General features: G+C 32.9%; 1 protein-coding gene across 1 annotated transcript; it reads left to right on the plus strand.

Moving 5' to 3' along the window:
- Window positions 1-601: 601 nt before the first annotated feature.
- SKIL (SKI like proto-oncogene) lies at window positions 602-20,955 on the plus strand. The gene is made up of 6 exons (XM_063107417.1): window positions 602-1,891; window positions 14,430-14,527; window positions 16,203-16,423; window positions 19,260-19,501; window positions 19,768-19,992; window positions 20,669-20,955. The coding sequence occupies exons 1-6, from the start codon at window positions 794-796 to the stop codon at window positions 20,825-20,827; spliced, it is 2,043 nt and encodes a 680-aa protein (XP_062963487.1). The 5' UTR covers window positions 602-793; the 3' UTR covers window positions 20,828-20,955.
- The last annotated feature ends 1,380 nt before the right edge of the window (window positions 20,956-22,335 follow it).

Raw genomic sequence — 22,335 nt, forward strand, 5'->3', positions numbered from 1 at the left:
AGTTTAAGATTAAGAAACTGGTTTCAAACTGACCCTTTGGCCTTTGGAGCAAATTCAAATGTAACTCTCCCCCAACCCCCTTCTCTTCTTGCAGATTAATTAAAAGAAGAATGAGCTGTAATTCTCGAAGATAACTGGGCAATTTTTCCTTAAGTATCATTTTGGATTGTAGAAGTTGAAGTGGAGTCAGAGGCTCCTCTTACTGCTGTGAGGATTTATACGATTTATACAAATCTTCAGTTTTTCAACACAGACCAACAGACGATCGTTTTTGGAGGAGATACTCCCCTCACCCTCTTTTTTTGTGTCCTTGGTGGCAAAAATTAAATTTGGTTGCATCATTTTGACTTGTGTTTGAATCTAGGTTTTATGACTCAAATAACGTATAAACTTTCCTCTTGTTTTGCTTAAAAAAAAAAAAAAATCAAACCAAACCATTGCGTCGAACCGGGACATCTTGAATTGAAAAGTTGGTAACTTTATTTTAATACATGTATCTGAGGAATTCAAGAAAACAAAGGCTTCCTCATAGGTGTGCCTCTTAAAATTATATTCTTTATTATTAGAGGCAAAACGAAAAATTTTATAGCATTTGCAGTGAAATTATATATAAGCAGAACCAAAACAAAGTTGCAAAATCTATTGAGTAATTTGAGGAGATCTCTTTGGAAATTTAAAATTTCTGTGAGTAAGTTACCATAATTAGTTGTAAGCATTACTTTTTTCTCTTCAAACAAGCAACTAAATAAAAATGCAAATGTCAGACTTAATTATTTAGCATAGTGGTGTAGCTATGGAAAACCTACAGACAAATTTCTCCTTGGTTCACAGCTCAAATAAAAAACTGAATGGGATGGGAGATGATGGCAGCCCTCCAGCAAAAAAAATGATGACAGACATTCATGCAAATGGAAAAATGATAAATAAAGTGCCAACAGTAAAGAAGGAACACTTGGATGACTATGGAGAAGCACCTATGGAAACTGATGGAGACCACGTCAAGCGAACCTGTGCTTCTGTGCCTGAACCTTTAAATTTAAATCCAAGTTTGAAACACACATTGGCACAATTCCACTTAAGTAGTCAGAGCTCTCTGGGTGGGCCAGCAGCATTCTCTGCTCGGTATTCCCAAGAAAGCATGTCACCTACTGTATTTCTGCCTCTTCCGTCTCCTCAGGTTCTTTCTGGCCCACTGCTCATCCCTTCTGATAGTTCCACAGAACTCACCCAGACAATGTTGGAAGGGGAGTCTATTTCTTGTTTTCAAGTTGGAGGAGAAAAGAGACTCTGTTTGCCCCAAGTCTTAAATTCTGTTCTTCGAGAATTTTCACTCCAGCAAATAAATACAGTATGTGATGAATTGTACATATATTGTTCAAGGTGTACTTCAGACCAGCTTCATATCTTAAAGGTCCTGGGAATACTTCCATTCAATGCCCCATCCTGTGGGCTGATTACATTAACTGATGCACAAAGACTATGTAATGCTTTATTGCGGCCACGGACTTTTCCTCAAAATGGTAGCGTACTTCCTGCTAAAAACTCATTGGCCCAGTTAAAGGAAACTGGCAGTGCCTTTGAAGTGGAACATGAATGCTTGGGTAAATGTCAGGGTCTGTTTGCACCCCAGTTTTATGTTCAGCCTGATGCTCCGTGTATTCAGTGTTTGGAGTGCTGTGGAATGTTTGCACCCCAGACATTTGTGATGCATTCTCACAGATCACCTGACAAAAGAACTTGCCACTGGGGCTTTGAATCTGCCAAATGGCATTGCTATCTTCATGTGAACCAAAAATACTTAGGGACACCTGAGGAAAAGAAACTGAAGATAATTTTAGAAGAAATGAAAGAGAAGTTTAACATGAGAAATGGAAAGAGAGCTCAATCCAAGGCAAGTTTTTTAAAATAGCAATTTTGTTTTATTTTTTTATTTTTTTTTGTCTTTTTCGTGACTGGCACTCAGCCAGTGAATGCACCGGCCATTCCTATATAGGATCCGAACCCGCGGCGGGAGCGTCGCTGAGCTCCCAGCGCCGCACTCTCCCGAGTGCGCCACAGGCTCGGCCCTAAATAGCAATTTTGAATAATGGTAATGGTTTACTTTGAAATTAAAATTCTGTACTTAGAGTGTAAATTAACCTGTGTGTTGTTACAAAACTTACTGCTTATGCAACAGCAACAGAAAATATGAATATGATGTTATGTTTGTCTTGCAATTTTTAGGCTATAAATTGCTTTCCTGTATGTTTTCTCATTTGACTTTCTGAACAACCTTGTGAGAGAAGTAGGATTATTCCCATTTTACAGGTAAAGAGAATGAAGCTCAGGGAGATCTAATAGCTTTCCCAAAATTATTGTAGCCAGGTTGTGGAGGAGTAGGAGCATCTTTCTCAAGTGGTGTCCCCTTTCTTTTTCACACATCCTGCTTCTTGATCACTAAATCTATTGTTTTCCTAAGACTAGATAATTTACACTCTGGTGTTATCTCTATTTGCAAATGGTATACTGAATAGCCAAAACAATTCTTGTGGTGGTTGCCAAACAGCATTTTCAAAGGTACACCTGTAATTTGTTGTTTCTATGCTTGAATATTCAGGCTTGATCAATATTTGAAACAAATGGAGAAGACATTTATCTGAAGAATTTGTGATTCTAGGATTCAAAGGGTTTTTTTTTAAAGAAAGGAATATTTTAAAAAATTATGACAGCTGGAATTAAGAAGAGTTTATTTTACGCTAATGAAATATTAATATAAAAGCCTATCAGCAAAGAGGTCTTAAGTTTGTTATTTTCCAACTGTGTTGTCTGGTAGGCTACACTAAGATTTTGAATGGATAATGACCAAGATTTGGGCTGTTAAGTATTGTTTGTTTATCTGGTTTTTATATGTTTTCCCAATTGATTAAAGTTGATATATAGTAACAATACCTAACACTAAGTGTTTAAAATGTGGTAAGGATTGCTCTTGAGCAGTTTTACCTGTGTAATTTTATTTAATTCTTACAACAAAAGGTTTGGTCATGTTTAATTTAAGAACTTTTAATCTTTCCACTATTAGTTTTGATTCCTTGAAATATCTCTGCTCTTTCTATTTTACAGAAGAAATGAATGAGCATATTAAATGACCAAAGGTTATTCACAGCAGTGTTAGAGCTTGGACTAAAACCTAAATTTGGTATCTTGTGCTTTATTGTGGTGCCTTTAAGGTTTTGAGGGAAATTTAATTAACTGTAGTTTTAATACAGTGATTTGCTTCTGAAGCCCAATGAAGATAATAATTTTAGACTCTCACTTAGGGTAGTTTGCTGCTCGCTGCTTCTAGAAGGTCAGCACTTCGAAATTCCTTGCCACTGGCTACTAGATAAATTTATATTCTTCAGGTGCAGTTATTAACTAGTTATGAAAGCAGGATTGACTTTAAGCCAGTACTCAAAGTGTGTGGAACTTGCTTACAGCTGGACTTGTCTCATGCTGAAGTTTGCTCAGAAATTATCTATACTCTCAAAATGTGGAATGCCCCTTTAGATATTTATGATATCTTGCCCCCAAGCTAATTAGGGCCTTGACCCTTACATAATTATAGTTGTCCACATTATTTGAGAGATATTCTTGCTCCAATCTTTGTTACTTTGACATAAGTATTTTTGGGATAAACTATACTTTGCCTAATATTACTGCTGTGTTTGTGTGAAAAAACATCTGAGAACCATGATAAAGGTTAGAAAAAAAAAAAGGTAATGGATGAATTTACTTAACTGAAACTGAATGTGTTCAGTTTTAGTTAAAATTGAAACCATCGTTCATCTGGGATGCAGTCCCTTATTGTCCCTGAACTTATTAATTGGAGTACATTTTTTATTTTGGAAGGGTGTGAGGTTTTTTTCTTTTTGCTATGTTATTTTTTGTAGCATTTGCTTTAGTGCTTGTGGTGTATAGCTGATCCTTGAACAATATAGTTTTGAACTGTGTGGGTCCACTTATATGTGGAATTTTTTCAATGTGTTTAAGTGTTTTTTAAAATGTGTTTTCCTTATGGTTTTCTTAATAACGTTTTCTGCAGCTTACTTTATTGTAAGAAAACAGTGTATAATACATACATACAAAATATGTGTTAATCAGCTGTTATAGGTAAGGCTTCTTGTCAACAGTAGGCTATTAAAAGTTAAGGTTCTGGGGAATCAAAAGTTATACTGGGATTTTTGACCATTGTGAGGGTTGGTGTCCCTAACCCTGAGTTCAAGGATCAACTGTATTTTGGTATTGCACATACTTGAGTGGTTGTTTATTATACTTGTCACTTCACATTTAAAAAAATTTGCTCCCCAAAATATTGTGAGCTATAAGACCTTTGTGAAGGTCTGTGATGAAGGTGGATTAGAATGATATTTACCCCTCTCACATGGGTCACATGTTTCTGGTTGTATAACAGAAAGATGGTAGAATCAGGTGTTGAATGCCGGTCTTCTGACTTGAAGTTTAGTAATTTTTACTACTTCTCTCTAAAGCAAATGTAGAAACTGAGTTTTGAAGAACATAAACTTTTCTTATCAACTTACCTTAGTATAATGGTTCTTAAACTATGTATTAACCTGCATTTATAGACTAAGGTATTTAACTGGGAAGGGTACAAGGAGATAGTCCTTGACTGGGGAACGTTTTTCATCATATTCTCTGAGTCAGTGAGTTGGTTGCCAAACAAATTGAAGTAACCCAGACGAAGCTCATTTTAAAAGTCAAACCAGGCTCTTTTTTTTTTTTTTAAGACTATATTAAATACATTTACCTGTTATATAAAATACCTTATGTGTAGTGTGAGTATGAATGTAATTTGACATGTTTATATAGTTTATATAGTTAAAGTATTGGGTATTTTTGTTTGTTTTTGGCCTTTTTTTTTTTTTTTTTTTTGATGGCAGGCTGGTGTGGGGATCTGAACCCTTGTCATTGTTATAACACCATGCTCAAACTAACGGAGTAGTCCGGCTAGCCCCCTAAAGTACTGTTTTTAGATTAAAAAAAAGAAACTTGAAATTCAATTGGCAATTGTTGGAAATGTAATTTTTTTAAAGCATGGAGATTATATTAGTAATGATCAACAAACTACTTATTTTCATAGTAATAGCTATGTTTAACTTGCACAGTTAATAACTATGTGTAGAAGGGAGAAATAAGTTGTGTAAGGTCAGTGTTCTAAGGAAAGAACTGAATCTATTCTTTGTAGAAACTAAAGGTGTATTTTGAGCTCTTTCTTACTTAGGTCACCACAAGAAATGTACTACATCATTTTAGATCTGCCTAGGTTGCTGTGCAGAATGATGTTATCAAACCAAGGAATTTATCCCATATGAGCTTTTTGTGCTTTTCATTAGGAAAATGGTGATTGTATTGCCTGTATACATGCAGGAATGTCATATTTCTGATTCTTTTCACATCTTCAGTGGATATTCAACAGAATCAGAATCAGATCAAATTATTTGTTGAATATTACTTTTATGTCCATGAAATAAGTTTGCTAAGCAAACTGATCATTTGTAAATAAAATTTGAAGGGTGATATTTACTTAAGATTATTTTTAAGCACATTAGAAGAGGCCATTTACGGTTAATTGATAAACTAATTGTAGGTGGTTCTTCACTGTTACAGCATGTGCCTGACAATCTCTACTAAGTTAAGGATGGTATATGCTCTTATAAGTATGTTAAAATTTAGATTTCTAACATTCAGACTGGACTACTCTTAGTAAAATAAAATAATATGGTTTTTACTCTATGTAGGGGGAAGAAAAATTCTGTAGATTATCTATGATACAATCAACTTTTAAGAATTTTCCCCTGAAAGCATATTAACCATTTCACTACCTTTAAATTTACATTTTATTTCAGTTCCTCATTTCTGCAGAGCTTATTGGAATAACAACAGCATAAAAAATTTCTTCTCTCTTGCAAGCTATTATACTTTTGTTTAGGAAGTGTGTTTCTCAGTATAAACCTAATGAGATAAGGAAATGCACTGGAGAGAATGGGCAACTACATGGAGTATTGTTTGGACAAAATGTGTTCCAGTAGTAAATAATTGTGGTAGATTTGATGGTAACTTGTTACCTCGGTGGTATAGTTTGCATTTTGTGATTAGCATAATTTTTGATCAAGTGGGAATAAGGTCAGAGTCAAACGAAGTGCTTGTGTTAACCAATATTAATTTAACTGTTCTTCATGAGTTGAGACTGGCTTTCCTATTTTCCCAGAACCTAATTTAGAGAGCCTGGCATGTCAAAGGAACTCAATGAAATCTTTGTTTTTTTTTAACTGAATAAATTTTTGAAAAACAACACTAAACTATATTTTAGAGTATGGAATGTTTTTAAAAAAATGATGGTTTAACCTGTAAATGCATATATAATTTGTATATAAACTGTTAATATAACTTCATCAAATAAGAGAATGAATGTGAAAGCATTTTGGAAGTCTTCACTGTAGAAATGCAGGACGGTATTTTAAATTATTATTGAAATACTTATTAATATATATTTGATCCTTCTTTCTCCAAATATCTTCTTAACTTATCTATAACTATGTGAAGATATTTTAAGATAAAAAAGGTAACTAAATATTGGGTTCAAATGTATTTCACTCTTAGTTGTTTGTACACAGTAATTATATCAGTTGGATATTTTACTTACTAAAATGAAGTGTGCAAGAAGAAAGCGTGAAATGGGTTTGTTAAAAAAAGTAGAAACATTTTCTAAATCCTTTTATTATTTTAGACTTGCAACCCAAAAAGGTACATTGATTAGTTCTTTTGGAGGTAGTGCCCATTCCGATTACTTGGTTGAAGTCTCATTGAGGTTTTGTGTGATGGAGACTAACACAGATCTATTTTAATTGGATTAGAGTTTGTTTAGAATACCTTTCTCATTTGTAATGAGTTCAATCAAATTTTTGGAGCTCATTCTGTTTGTAGCAGATATGTGGACTTTCCCTTTCCCTGGCATTTTTGGAAATCTTTAGGATGGCTTTAGGAATAGTGCCCCTTATGGTTTAGAAAATACAGAATCTGTATTCAGTTCTACCATTGAAAAATGGAATTTTTAGCATTTTTTAAAAAGGCTTACGATTAAAAAAACTTAGAAATTTATCCTTTTGGTCTGAGAAATGAGAAAAAATTAAGAAACTTTAAAGAAGAAAAAGAGATTGCTATCTTTTCAGAGTAGGCCTGAATCAGTGTGTAGTCAGCCAATAGTGTTCTCTTAGCTATCTGTGTGTTATTATTTATACCACTGGCAGAACAAGGAAGTAACCAAGAATTGGGTTAATTTCAATCCCTTTAGAATTTTGGGGGTGGAAGGTGATTGTGGAGCCAGAACTTGATTCTATTCTAGTAAATATATAGAACTAGTTTGGAAATAGCTTTAGTAAATAGCTTGAACCTGTATTTTGTCCACATATAGAATTTTATTCTACTGGGGGCTCATATTACATGAAATAATTTAAGGATTTTATTAGACTATAAAAAGCAAAAGAATATATAATTTAAACTGTACATCTTTATTAAAGTTGTGGTTCGCTTCAGTCACTAAATACAGTATTATAGCACCATACTACACAGGAAGAGGAATTAATAGGAAAGATATAAAATTAGTTTAAAACTCATTTTGATTTTATGATTTCTGGACTTAGGAGTGGGTCACAGAAATATGTAATATAAAGACTAGATGGAGGCCTCCTAGAACAGGAATTTGTTTTTTAGTCTTTGAATCTAGAATGTGGTAGATGCTGAATAAAGGTTTGAACAACTGAATGAAAAGTCTTAGTAGCCGTGTTGAGTTACCTGTGATCTTCTAGGAAGAAAACAGGTTTAGTTTAAAAACAAAGCAGCATTTTGTTTTTATTTGTGATACTGAATTTATTTTGAGATTTCAAATAACATTATAAGTACATACTTTGGAGGGGGGAAGAGGACCGTTCATGAAAGTCGTGAAAATCAACTATAATGGGGTCATGAAAATCAACTGCAATGTATATTGAGAAGTTAAAATTTAAAAAAATGTACATACTTTGCTGTCTTATGGGGACAAGGAATAAAAACACTTAAGAAACTTTTTTTTTTTTTTGGCGGCTGGCTAGTATGGGGACCCAGGCCCATGACCTTGATGTTATCAGGCTGTGCTCTAAACAACTGAGCTAACCGGCCAGCCTTTAAGAAACTTTCTATAGACCATTGTGGTAAATAATTCCAGAACTCTTATGCTTTTTATATTCTGTGTTAAAAAAAGTTTTTTGTGTAATTATGAACACAATATAGGCCCATTGTAATAAATACTAAAAAAGTGCAAAGAAGGAAACACAATTTCCTCATAATTTCACCATGGAGTGATAACTGCCACTAGAATTTGTTCATTTACATATGTGATTGTAAATCTGTGCAAATGCATCTCTAGAGTGCACACATGTTATTTATACAGGACTAATTATTGGAATAATATTTTTGGACCATTTTTTTAAAGACAGTTCACTTAGAGCAGTGTTTTTCAAACTGCAGTTTGTCATTCATGCAGCCTTTCTCATAAGGTGTCCATGAGGGGAGAGTTAAGCCCTACAGAAGATAATTTGAATGATTGCGAGTTCTCCCGAGGATGGCACATAGTACCATTGTAAGTGCATCAGAGAAGTTAATTCATTACTTGCAATGGATGCCTTGGTGCATTTTTAATTCTCTTGAGAATCCCGATTGATAAGGGCCAGGAGAATCATGAAATCAGTTTAGTGCATCACCAGCACTTAAAAAGAAATATGAAATAGAATAAAATAGAAAATAGAGTACATTGCACATAATAAGATTAATTAATCTCCTTTTTAATATCGCCAATTTATATTATTTGAAGACCAAAGTAATCCGGGGCCATAATTTTTAAAAAAGCATATCTGCTGAAATGAAAGAGAAAAATAAAGCCTTAGATTATACAGATTAAAAATTTTGACAACAGATATTTCAGTGAAAATATATGTATGTGACATTGAGATTTCCAAATAGTTGCAATACTAAATGGATTGGACACTACAGAATTCCAATATAAAAATTTTTAATTTGAAAAGTCCCAGGAGTTAACAGGAATTTTATCAGTTTGTTCCTTTTCCTTCAAGTTGTAAAGGGAGTAATATACTACTGACTTCACATGGCTTTATTTCCATGAAGGATTTAAGATAATAGCTGTACATTTATTATAAGAACTTGAGCCTTTGCTTTTCCGGTGACCTTTTGGAAGCACTTTAAACCTAAAATCGCCTTTGTGGGGTAGGTAGTGAGTCTGTGGAAGCAGCAGGCATTGCTGTGACTCCTGAAGTTCTGTATTTGATAAGTTAGTGCAAGTGCTTACATCGTATTGTCCTAGGTTTGCATTAGGTTGATTAATTCTAGTGATTACAATGAAGTGAGCCATAAGTTTAAGCCTTAAAAATATTGTAAGTAGCTATTTGCTACCTTCTAACACTAGTCTGTTTCAGTTGTTGAAACTCTCATTCACTACAGTTGTAAGTATTGAGGAAGCCTGATAGCTTTGCTGAGGGATTCATTTTCTTTCAGTAAGAGATGTTGGCAGCTGTCTGGTAGGGTGTCTTTTGTGTACTTCTGAAATCATTTATTGACCACTTGAATGCCTTAGAATTATAAACAGTAAAAAGATCTTGACCGGTATATTCACTTTATACCTAAGGAGTTATTTCCTAACTGTGTATCCAGTCATGTGTTTAGTAAGATTGCTAACAATATATGTTGGATTAGTACAAAGTAATATGCACTTTATTTTATTGTGTTAACACGTCATTAGGAAGATAGAAACTGTTGAATTTACCAACCTACTTACTGTCTTTATGAACACAAAAATTTAAAAATTAATTATAATCACTTATAATACTTCTTAAATTCTATTTTTTAAAATAATTTTTCCACATATAAATATTTTTTAAAATAGGCTTAATTCTGATTTTGTTGGGAGTTTGGAAGTCCCACTAGTGTTTTGAGTCATTGTCTTAATTTCTTTCATTTATTAATGTGTATCATTAGGACTTAATTAAAGATCATAATAGTAATTTGATGCTGTAATTAAAAACTAGAGTGCCACCTAAAATTTGTTATTGAAAGTAAGTCTTGAAATTTTAGAGTTTTTTTTCTTTTTAAAGTACAAATTGGAATACTTGTATGTGAATAGTGCTGAGTTGGTGGAATTTCTTTTGTATTTAGAAAGTGATAACAAAATGATTTTTTTATAGATGAAATCAAGTCTTTTAAATTATTTTTTTATTGTGAGACTAATAAGCATTGTATTACCAAAATGCAATGGTTCTTTATTAGGAAATCTGGTTAGCAGAGAGTCATGTATGCAAACTAACAGTAAGGTGCAGAAATGTAGAGAAACTTTCATACAACATTTCCTAATTTTTACTTATTTTAAATGAACTCTTCTATACATTTTGAGATTGCTTGAATTTTTATAGATATTATTTGGAGTTTTATGACTTACAGAAAGAACCTTTGGAATAAAATAATATAGGTAAAATTTTGCTTATGTGTCTGAAATGGGGATGCCATGTGTTCATTTTGGGCTAGATAATGGTGGGAAAGGTGGGTGATAAAAGCATTTAAAAATGTTAAGCCTCTAACTTAAGCTACTAAATAATCTACTTCTTTCCTTTGACAAGTAATATAATGCATTTTCTTTTAATGCTTAAATACACAAAGGAATAAATTATTCCTACGTTGAAAAGTTAGGTAAAAGGCAGTAGATGCTTATATCTTATTAGTATCTGATTTTTATTCTTGATCAGTACTATTACTGCTGTGCCATTTAATTTTATTCTTTTTTTGAAAACCTTATTTGTATGTTGACACAAACATAGAATAGACAGAAAATCTGGCATGTCTGTGAATGTTTTGTTGTATAATAAACATTGTGCTTTTCTGAATTGTTTTTAACATGCAGTTAGGATGATTTGTTACAAATGTGTTTATGGCTTACCACAGTATATTAGGTAAAATTGACTTGCAGCATTTTATTGTGGTTAGTGTTGTGCATTTCCCCATCGGGTATAATACAGCCTGGAGGCTGTTGGACTTCTTTGGTGCTTCATGGAGTAGAAAGATATCGAATGTGAAACGCACTATTGTGAGTTTGTGGTAGCAGAGTAACCTTGTAAAAGACTACTCTGGGAATTAATGAACTATGCTGTCATTCAGAACTCATTCAACAAATATTTATTGAGTCCTTACTACATGCTAGGCATAGTGCTAGGTACTGAAAATACAAAAGTAAGACACTTCTTGACCTCAAACTGCTATTCAAGCACAGACTAGATAGCCACTTATCAGGAAATTTGAATAGGGAATCCAGACATTGGCTTGGGGACTATACTAGGTGATCTTTAAGGGAGATTTGTTTAGAACTTTAAGATCTTAAAGGGAGATTTCCTCGTCTTTGACTCCATTTTGGGTTGGTGCGAGTGTAGGAAATAAAATAAAGAATAAGAACTAAGAGGGATGAATGTTTAAAAATAGACAAATGCACTAGCATTTATTTAAGGTGACATCTAAAGTTTACAGACATCATAGAAATAAAGAGATGATAGGTTTGGATCATGAATAAAAATAAAACTTACCCATACAAATCAAACTATAGTTTGAAATGAACTTAATGAACAAAATTGAGTCAAATTTCATGTCTAGGTCTTTGAAGAAGTTTAGAATTTGCTTGCTATTCTGAAGATTTGAGATTCCAGTATCCATACCAGGAAAAACTTTTAAATACGTAAATCAATTTTAGTAATTTTAATTTAAAAAATCAATCAAACAATTGATTTCTTGGGCAGTACAGTTGGCTCTCTGTATTGTGGGTTCCACATCCTTGGATTCAACCAACGATGAGGGGAAAAAAACATGCCTGTACTTAATTTGTACAAGCTTTTTTTCCCTTGTCATTATTCCCTGAACAATACAGTATGACAACTATTTACATAGTATTTACATTGTGTTACATATTATAAATAATCTAGAGCAGATTTAAAGAATACAGGAGCATGTGCATAGATTATATGCAAATACTGTTATTTTATATCAGGAATTTGAGCATTTGAGGATTTTGGTATCCGTGGGAGGTCCTGGGATCAATCCCCCATGGATACTGAGGGAACACTGTGTATCTAGAATTGTTTCAGATATAAGATTTATTTAAAAAGGAGCTTTCTTTGTTTTCTATATAATAAGTTTAAAAAATAACTTCTAGAAAAGAAATACTCATTTAATTCAAACTATTCTTAGATTTCATTGATTTGTTAGAGTGAACTTATCCATACTCATTAAAACCTCTTTTATCATTGCAAAATGTTCTGTCCATTATGCCCCTTTTTTAAGCACTGTGTTTTTAAAAACTAACCTTTTTTATGAATTCTAAAATGTCTTAGTTTTGAATCTAAGTGGCATATAAAACATAATTAAACTATTTGTGTTGACTCAAGACTTCTTAAATATTAATTACTATACTCTATTCAGTTGGGGTTAGAGGACAGTGGAGATATATTAAATTACTTGCCCTGGCCTATGCTCGTACCCTCAGACTGTCTTGCTTTTGAAGCAGTTTTTGTGTTTGCGTCTTGTAATTTTCCTCTCTCCTTAGGCTGTCAGCTGTTACCTAGCATCTATCATTTAGTATTTCTGTTGCCAGAAGTCTTATTCACTGCTGGAACTAAGCTGTAGGCTGAGAAACTACGTAAACAAATGATCAGTTTATTTTATAAATAAACAGTTGAATTTGCCCAGCTTCTGAATATTTTATCAGAATTGTGAGGCTTATTTGAATCTTTAGAATAGTTGATTAGGATTATGAGTTTTTTTTTTTTTTTTTTTAAGAATCTACTCTTACAGCCTAGAGGTCCTCACTGAGTATTCAACTCTTAAATCCTTTTGAAGTATTATTCTTTTCCATATAGTTTGAGGTCTTGTTAGTCTTTCAAATTCTTTGCCTAATAATTCTTAACATAAATGTATATCTCCCACTAATAAAGTTACCATATTTTAACTTTTGGCTTTTAATTGACCTTAAATCATCTCCAGATTAATCAAGTCGTATAATGTGTATTACAGTAGCTGTTTCCTTTTCTGTTTCCAGACTGTTTTATTGGGGGCAGTAGGTTACTTGTCAGATATCTCCTGAATTTCTTCACCCTCATTTGTTTCCTCCATTAGCAGGATCTCCCAATTCAAACCATGGACAACTTAGATTGATTTTGCTTTAATCACAACTGCTTAACATCCAGAGATCTGTTTCCTTTCCTTACCTTAGCCTCTTGGTTCTGAACTGGAATATGGGGACATCAGGGCAAAACAGCTTTCCTAATTTCTTCGTGTTTAGTGATTATCCCTTGTATGTGGTGTTTATTCATTATTGAATAAAGTTGTCATTTCGCACACACCCTGCCTAGTTGCAGAAGGGACTGTAGCCTCTCAGAGGCAGGATTCAGAAAAATGTCCAGCTCTCCTTTTTGTCCTATCTTTCCTTTAACTCATTCCTAATCCCATTCTTCTTCACTATACTGGGTTTGTCTGTTAACCTTCTGTCTTTATGAGCAACCATGCCACCTTTCAGCCCCTCTTCCTTTTCCAACAGTGAGTCTTGCCACCCTTTTTAGGTTTTTCCCTCCATAAGAGCAGGATAATTAATATGATGGGGGGAGGTCAGGTGAGGAAGTATAAAGCAAAGAGGAAACCAGGGGAAAGTTAGTAACCACAAGTCATTTATTCTTTTTCCCCCCTCAATTTCTGAACTTCAGTTGTTTTCTAATCTGTAAAATGGAGATAATGATAATTTGTTAGAATTAAGCAGTATGTATAAAGTTTTCAGCAGAGAGATGCAACTAAGTTACCAGTTACTTGTCTCTTTTCTGTTATTAACAAGTACAGTTCATCTTTCAGTGTTTAAAAAAAACTTCATATTTATGAGGAAATATGGTTTATTGATAAGTGTCAACAAACAAAGTGGCTTAGGGTTTAGTTTGGTGTAAAGTATTTATTGCTGTAGAATGTTATTTGGTTAATATGCTGACAAATGCTGTAGGTGTGGGATATCCTCTAGCTGACTATAGCAGTAAGAATAAGAATCACAGCTTCCCAGTGCTGTACATTTTTAGAGTACTATTATTTAAAATAGATTCTGTAAGTATGATATTTGATGAAATCATTTCTGGTAATCCATGTTAACATACATACTAAAACTGTTCTTTGATGGGATAGTTCATGTTGAGTTTCAAGTGACTAGATATGATACTTTAAGGAAAAATTGCCTTATTAGAAGATGACTCTTGAATAATGTAACTATTCTTTACCCAGTGGCCCAATCAGGTTGACAGACAAAATTAACCATCACATTTTCCCCTTCCACTCTACAGACCAATACACCATCAGGAATGGAATTGCAGTCATGGTATCCTGTTATAAAGCAGGAAGTTGACCACGTTGATCAGACAGATTCATTTTTACACCCCAGGTGAGTGAGTATTCATTTGTTTATTTATTCATTCATTCATTGAATAGCTATATGCCAGGTACTATTCTAGGACCTGGGAATTCATTATTTAAAGTATTCAAAGTTTCAGGCTTTCTTGTTAATAGTAGATTATCTTTGAAAATTCAGAATTTTAAAGAATTATGTTGGGATTTAATATATCTTTTGTTTCTATTTATCATCATAGGGAAATTAGAGAAGAATTATAGTGTTTGGTCACTCTTATTAGCAAAAAAATGCAAAGAAAGAATCTAAAATGAAATGAATTGTTAATCGTATTGAATATTTGAGGTAACCTTTACTTGGTGTTTCTGTATTTTTTCCTAGAAATAGATTATTTCTTTTTGCCCTGAAGTGAAAAAATCAAAGTTCTCCTTTAATTTCCTTACTGTCCTTCAAACGGTAAACCAACTCTTCGAGAGTGTGGTGTGCAGCTTTGATATTTTAAAAATCAATTGTTTTGAAACTTAGAGCTTTCATAATAACCATACCTCTCAAAGTCAAGGTTTCATATTTTTAATAAAATGCACCAAAGATTTTTATTTACTGAGTCCTAGATTCTTATCTGCTATTTTAAATCTGTATTCCTGCCCCCACCCCCACCCCCAAAGCATGGCAATGAAGAATATTCCATTTGCACAATCACTACTGTACCTTTTGCATTTGAAGTAAGTCTTTTGGGCACTATTAAGCCTGTCAGTTTTCTTAATAGAGAACAGAGTTTTCAGCCTCAGAATTCATGTGATTGGTAGAGAGGAACAATATAGATGTCCTGTACAAAGAAAATGAGATGTAAGAGGAGAATATGTGGAGTTTAGAGGATGAAATGTTGTCAGTTAAATGGTTATACCCTTTTGCTAAAGGTTACTCATATTATAGTTACAAATATGATACTTTAATATCTAGCTCAAATTTGTTCCATGAGTCTCCCAGATTATCTACTGAGCAATTTTATGTGAGCTTTTAGCAAAATTGGTACTTATCTCTTCAATCTTATTTTGCACATTTATTGCTATTTCATCAAATAACTAGGAAGTACTAAAGTATTTTAAGAAGATTACTGTGTAGGGTTTGATACAAGAAGAAATGCCCAGTAGCTGGACAACATTCAGAGTGCCTGCTCTCTCTCTGAGCTATATAAGAAGGGCCCTGGGAACTCTTCATTGGGCCTGTCGTGAATCAGGCCGTAGCCATGTAGTATGCAACTGAAGCAGCTTCACCGGAGCAAAAATCAAGGATTCCCTGCCTTGGAGGGGTGGTGAGCAAGAAATAGCCCTTCAAAGTAGCATATAATCTGTTCTCTTTCTGGAATAAACCTTACCTACTCAGGGCTATTAAACAGCTGTATAAAGTGCTTCATGCTTTTAGTTCTCAGGTGGTTTTGAGGAAAGAAGGGACTGATTTTCTTTCCCAGTAAGTATCTTTTTAGTGCTTAGAAATTATTTGCAAAATAACAAAAATCCCTCATAATTTTGCTTTTGATGCTTAAAGTGTTGATTTTTTTCTATGAAAGTCTTTTCTGCGACTCCTGTTATTTTAGTTGTTATATTGTCTGTTTGGTTAGAAAAGAGTTTAACCATAGAAATATGTTACATATTTTGATTTTTACCTAAAAGAAATGTGTAATATGTCTTACTTTGCCTTTCTTTGTTTCCAGCTACTACTTATACATGTGTGATAAAGTAGTTGCCCCAAATGTGTCGCTTACTTCTGCTGTATCCCAGTCTAAAGAGGTCACAAAGACAGAGTCAAGTAAGTCCATGTCAAGACAGACAGAGAAAGCTCACAGTAATGGTAAACATCAAAAAACAGTGTCTTATCCAGATGTCTCACTTGAGGAACAGGAGAAAATGGATTTAAAAACAAGTAGCCATTTAGGTAAGTATTCAGAAATTATCTTTTTAAAATTGAATATCTAATAGACATTTATTCAGCATTTTCAAAGAGAATTTCTGTTTAAACTAATTTTCCAGAGAATTGAAGCTTTTACCTTAAAAACCATCTTTCAGACCATCTTTCAGAACTCTGGGTGATTTTTTCAACCCTCAATTGCTATGCTTTTCTAGCATGGTAATAGCTATAGAGGCTAATGAGGTATATGTAGGCTACCTGGCTTCATACTGCAAGTAATTTTTGTCTCATGTTTTTCCTCTTCTTGCCTTTTCTTTGCTGTCAGGTTTCTTTGTTAGATCCTTATTATTCTTTCTAATTTGTTGTGAATTGAGAAACTATTTAAATTATAGTTAATATATATATAATATATATAAATAAGATATATATAATATACGTATGTAAGATAATGTATATAAGTAAGAGTAGTTGGGTATAGAACTCAGGGAAACTTAATCATGGACTAAAACAAGGATTGAAAGCTCTGGGAGCCAGGCAAGATGGCATAAATGCAGAATGCTGATTGGTCATCTAAAAAAAGCTGCCTACTTTACCATGCCTTTTAAAATACTGTGGACCAAATAAGACATGTTCACTCAAATGCTCCCTGTGTTACCCTCCATATTGCAGCATATCTTTGCTTAGTGTTTAGGCAGTGTCATGGATATTTTAGTTGCCTTGGAACATTTGGAGAGTCCTCTACTTATTTAACTGATTTCATAGAGAATTGCGATTCTTGAAAGTTTTCTATACTTTAAATTTGAGATTTTTAAAAGTCAGTTTTTAAAATTTAAATATGTTAAACAATAATTGGTAACGTACTGTTATGCCACATTTGCATTGTGTTTTATTTCCCAAATTAATTCTAGTGACTTTAAAATTTTGGGGGGGATATAATTCACATACTATAACATTTACCCATCTAAAGTGTATAATCCAGTAGTTTTTATTATATTCACAAAGTTGTGCAACCATCACAACTATTTAATTCTAGAACATTTTTGTCACTCCAAAAAGTAAACCTGTAATCCATTAGCAGTCACTTCCTGTTCTCCCTTTCCTTCAGCCTCTGGCAACCACTAATCTATTTTCTGTCTTTATGGATTTGCCCATTCTGGACATTTCATATAAAAGGAATCATACACTATATGGCTTTTTGTGTCTAGCTTCCTTCACTAAGCATAATGTTTTTTTAGTGCATGTTGTTGCATGTATCAGTACTTCTTTCCTTTTTATGGTTTAATAGTATTTCATTATGTGAATATACCACATTTTGTTTATCCCTTCAACAGTTCATGGACATTTTCATTGTGTTCACTTTTTGGCTATTATGAATAATGCTGCTGTGAACACTTATGTACAAATTTTAGTGTGGACATATGTTTTCAGTTCTTTTGGGTATGTATTTAGGTGTGGAATTGCTGGGTCATATGGTAACTATGTTTAACATTTTGAGGGACTGTCAAACTGTTTTCCAAAGCCATTTTACACCATTTTGCACCATTTTACATTCCTGCTAGCAGCTTATGAGGACTTCAATTTCATCACATCTTTGTCAACACTTGTTATTGTTTGTTTTTTGAATATAGTCATCCTATTGATTGTGAAGTTGTTATCTCATTGTAATTTTGATTTGCAATTCCTCAGTAACTAATGATGGTTAGTATCTTTTCATGTTTTTCTTGGACAGTGCATTTCTTCTTTAGAGAAATGTCTATTCAGATCCTTTGCCTATTTTTAAGTTGGATTGTCTGTTTATTACTATTATTATTATTATTATTATTATTATTTTTGTCTTTTTCGTGACCGGCACTCAGCCAGTGAGTGCACCGGCCAGTCCTATATAGGTTCTGAACCCGCGGCGGGAGCGTCGCCGCGCTCCCAGCGCCGCACTCTCCCAGTACGCCACGGGCTCGGCCCTTGTCTGTTTATTATTGAGTTGTAAGAGTACTTTATACATTTTGATAGTAGATCCTTATCAAATATATGTTTTGTAGTCTTTTTCACTTTCTTGTTAGTGTCTTTGAAATATAAAAATTTTTAATTTTTATGAAGTCTAATTTATCTGTTTTTTCTTTGGATGTTTGCTTTAGGTGTCATATCTAAGAAACCATTGCCTAATCCAAGGTTAAGAAGATTTACATTCTTATATTTATAAGAGCTAAAACATTTATATTTAGGTCTTTGGTCCATTTTCAGTTTATTTTTATATACAGTGTGAGGGCCAGCCTCATTCTTTTGCGTGTGGATACAGTTGTCTATTTGATGAAAAGACTGTTCTTTCCTGATTGAATTGTCTTGGCATCCTTGTCAAAAAACAATTGCCTATAAAAGTATAAGTTTATTAATTTCTGGACTCTGAATTCTGTTCTACTCATCTATATGTCTGTCTTCATGCCAGTACCACACACAGTCTTGATTTCAAGATTGTTTTGTCTGTTTTGAATTCTTTGCATTTCCATATGAATTTTAGGATCAGCTTGTCAATTTCTGCAAAAAACTCAGCGGAGATTTTGATAGGTATCGAACTGAATAAGTAGATCAAATTTGGGGAGTATTACTACTATCTTAACAAAATTAAGTCTTCCAATCCATGAACATGGGATGTCTTTCCATGTATTTAGGTCTCTGATTTCTTTTAGCAATGTTTTGTAGTTGTCATTCTACACATCTTGTTCTACTTTTGTTAAATTTATTCCTTAGTATTTTATTCTTTTTTATTTAATTTGTAAATGAAATTGTTTTCTTAATTTTATTTATGGATTGTTCCAGTGACTTTTAAACAGAGTGATTTCATACTTTACTTTTTTATTTTTTCTCAAAGATCCTTCAATCTCAAATAATTCTACAAGTAAAAAGAAATCCGAGTCTACCACTTGCAACTTAGTCAGAGACACAAGCAAGATGGGAATTGGCCATGGTGCTGCAGCTTCATCTCCATTTCTTGTCAAAGATGTCATTTGTGAGGATGATAAAGGAAAAATCATGGAAGAAGTAATGAGAACTTATGTAAAGCAACAGGAGAAACTGAACTCAATTTTGCAAAAGAAGCAACAACTTCAGATGGTAAAAGATATTTTTGTGTATTTTAAGTAAGAAAAGTCAACATGAGATGCTGCAAATGTACTTAAGATTATTCAGTTTTACACTGATAAGCAATTTTAGTATACTTTTAAACTTTTAGAGAAAATAGTTTTCAAGATAACTACTTCTATATAGAACTTATATGATAGCTGAATTTTAGATATTTTCTGACCTATTTTTTCCTGAACTGAAATTTTTAACGCGATGGAAATAAAGTAAAAATTGTTTTGTGATTCTTTATATTACAGGAAGTGGAAATGTTGAGTAGTTCAAAAGCTATGAAGGAACTCACTGAAGAACAGCAGAATTTACAGAAAGAGCTTGAAACTTTGCAGAATGAACATGCTCAAAGGATGGAAGAATTTTATGTTGAACAGAAAGACTTAGAGAAAAAATTGGAGCAGGTTATGAAGCAAAAATGTACCTGTGACTCAAACTTAGAAAAAGACAAAGAGGCCGAATATGCAGCACAGGTAAGAATTACTCATTTTGTACAATGGGGCCCTTTCAACCTGCACATGGAAACTTACTTCTCAATTGGAAGGTATTACTTTTTGTCAAGCTCATTTCAGTAGACTAGACTTCAAAATAAATAATCCTTTTAAATACAACTTTATGCTATATTGTTCAAGATGATTTTTTGACCTTTATTGCTTTATTACTTTAAACTTTTATTGGCTTTCTATAGTTACCTAAATTGCTAATCTGTAGCTCTCTGAATATCAGATATCATATTATTTTAATGTAGTATGTGAGCTTTCACATTTACAAATTAACAAATATGAACTGTTGCCCACTATGTTCAAAAGCACTGGAGCAAAAATAAATAATAGTACTTTTGTTAATAGTAGCTTACAGTTTAGGGAAGATGAAAAAATAACTAACATGAGCAGGTTGTGATGAGAGCTATGTAGTAAAGTGTAGTATATAATGCAAGTGCTATAGGTGTTCATTCCTCTTGATCCTTTGCTTTTCCCTCAATTTAATGTCATGTCAAATTAATAGTATTAGGTATTCAAGGGATTGTGGTATGCACGAGATAGTTCATTCTGTAAAAAGTACTTTGAAAGTAGGTCTTTGCCATGATATGACCATTGAATGTAATAACAAAACTGAATGAAAACTGACAAAGCCTTTTAAATCACACAGTTGGCAGAACTGAGACAGAGATTGGACCATGCCGAGGCTGATAGGCAAGAACTCCAAGATGAACTCAGACAGGAGCGGGAGGCAAGACAGAAGTTAGAGATGATGATAAAAGAGCTAAAGCTGCAGATTTTGAAATCATCAAAGAATGTTAAAGAGTAGAAACCCTTAAAGAGATTCATCTGTGTGTTACTGACAGGGCTTTTTGTTTGTTGCTTGCTTTGGTCATTGAATTCTGAACAACTTATTTGCATGAAGATAACTAGGCATTCTGTCTGTAGGTAAGAGAAATGAAGAGATTATATATTTGTACATAAATTTTTACATTTTCCAAATGAATGAAAATGTATGTTTCTTTGTACTTTTTTCCTTTTTCAGTCAGTTGAGTAACAATACTATATGGTTTCAACTATAAGTAGATAATCTGCCTATATTTCTAATACAAACTTAACAATGTATGCTTTTTAAAAACTGCATTATGAGATGGAAAATAGCTGTGGCCAATTTTGTTATTCATATTTCAGACTCAATTTTAGGCACAGTGGTAGATTCATATTTCAAATATATAGAGCAACTGAAGGAGTTAAATCTCCATTTTTCTCATTAACATAATCTTTCTAAATTGATTCAGTATACTCATTATTATACACAATATTTGCTTTTAATTTGTTCAGACTGTGGAATGAATTTCCACCAGTACTCTTTAATATCTCCTAAGAGCAATTTTATTAATAAGGTTACAGCACACCCATGGGCACAATGGAGAAGGATAATATACTTGGTTTTGCGCTGCTACTAAACATAAGAAGCAGTTGTAATTTGTTTTTCAGCTTAAATGTGGTTATAGTTAGACTTTTTTTTATGCAGCAACTTCAGAAAAATAAAATGTAATAATTTCTGAACTTTTGTTTATGTTGTTAGTAGTGGCTTGGAAATGTTAAGCTTCTTGAGAAAAACTGATCTCTTGATGTACATCAGTTTCTATACAATTCGTAATCCTCCTGTACAGTTTTTATATATAGTTATGGGTGTTACTGAAATTTGTTTAATGGATTTGTTTTGCTTTAAATTGTAAAATATTAAACACTCTGAAGGTTATTTTAGACTTTTGTATGTTTAAATGTGTTAAGTCTTACCAAAATTTGCACGAATGGACCATTTTCAATTACTACTTAATATTAAAATCAGGAATTTACAGTCAAATGATAGTGTATATAATAGGTTAATATAGGACAGTTCAGTTATCTGCTACTAAAAGGTTTTTAGATGATTTTTCAAAGACAAAAGAATTCCATAATTTGGGAAGGGGTAACCATCTTCTGCACTTTTTTTTTTTTTTTTTTTGCACAGAGAAGTCTGTCATTCTTTAATGGCAAATTTCATATTCGTTAATTCTCGACTTAGAAGATATTAGGTAAAATGCTTAGTATGCATTTTTTAAAGGAAGTTTCCTGAAACTATCATTAATTGACATTATTATCCCATGAATTTTATGTTTTTCCTGTTCTCTTAGTACTGTATAAAATTACTTGAGAGCTAAATTTATTATAAAATAAATTAGCTAGGGTTCAGGTTATATATTATTTCCAACATAGAAGGTGTAGAACTTTAGAAATGCCTAGGTTATCATTTAACCAGTTATTTTCATGTTTTGCTTAATGGTATTCATA

The sequence above is a fragment of the Cynocephalus volans genome, chromosome 1 (assembly GCF_027409185.1).
Source record: "Cynocephalus volans isolate mCynVol1 chromosome 1, mCynVol1.pri, whole genome shotgun sequence".
NCBI lineage: Eukaryota > Metazoa > Chordata > Mammalia > Dermoptera > Cynocephalidae > Cynocephalus > Cynocephalus volans.

Excerpts from the sequence above, each read along its gene's own strand:
- SKIL (XM_063107417.1), top strand. The coding sequence starts at position 794 with ATGGAAAACCTACAGACAAATTTCTCCTTGGTTCACAGCTCAAATAAA. Across the intron at positions 1,892-14,429 it reads GAAAGAGAGCTCAATCCAAG|ACCAATACACCATCAGGAAT; the intron begins GCAAGTTTTTTA and ends TCCACTCTACAG. Across the intron at positions 19,502-19,767 it reads AGAAGCAACAACTTCAGATG|GAAGTGGAAATGTTGAGTAG; the intron begins GTAAAAGATATT and ends TTTATATTACAG.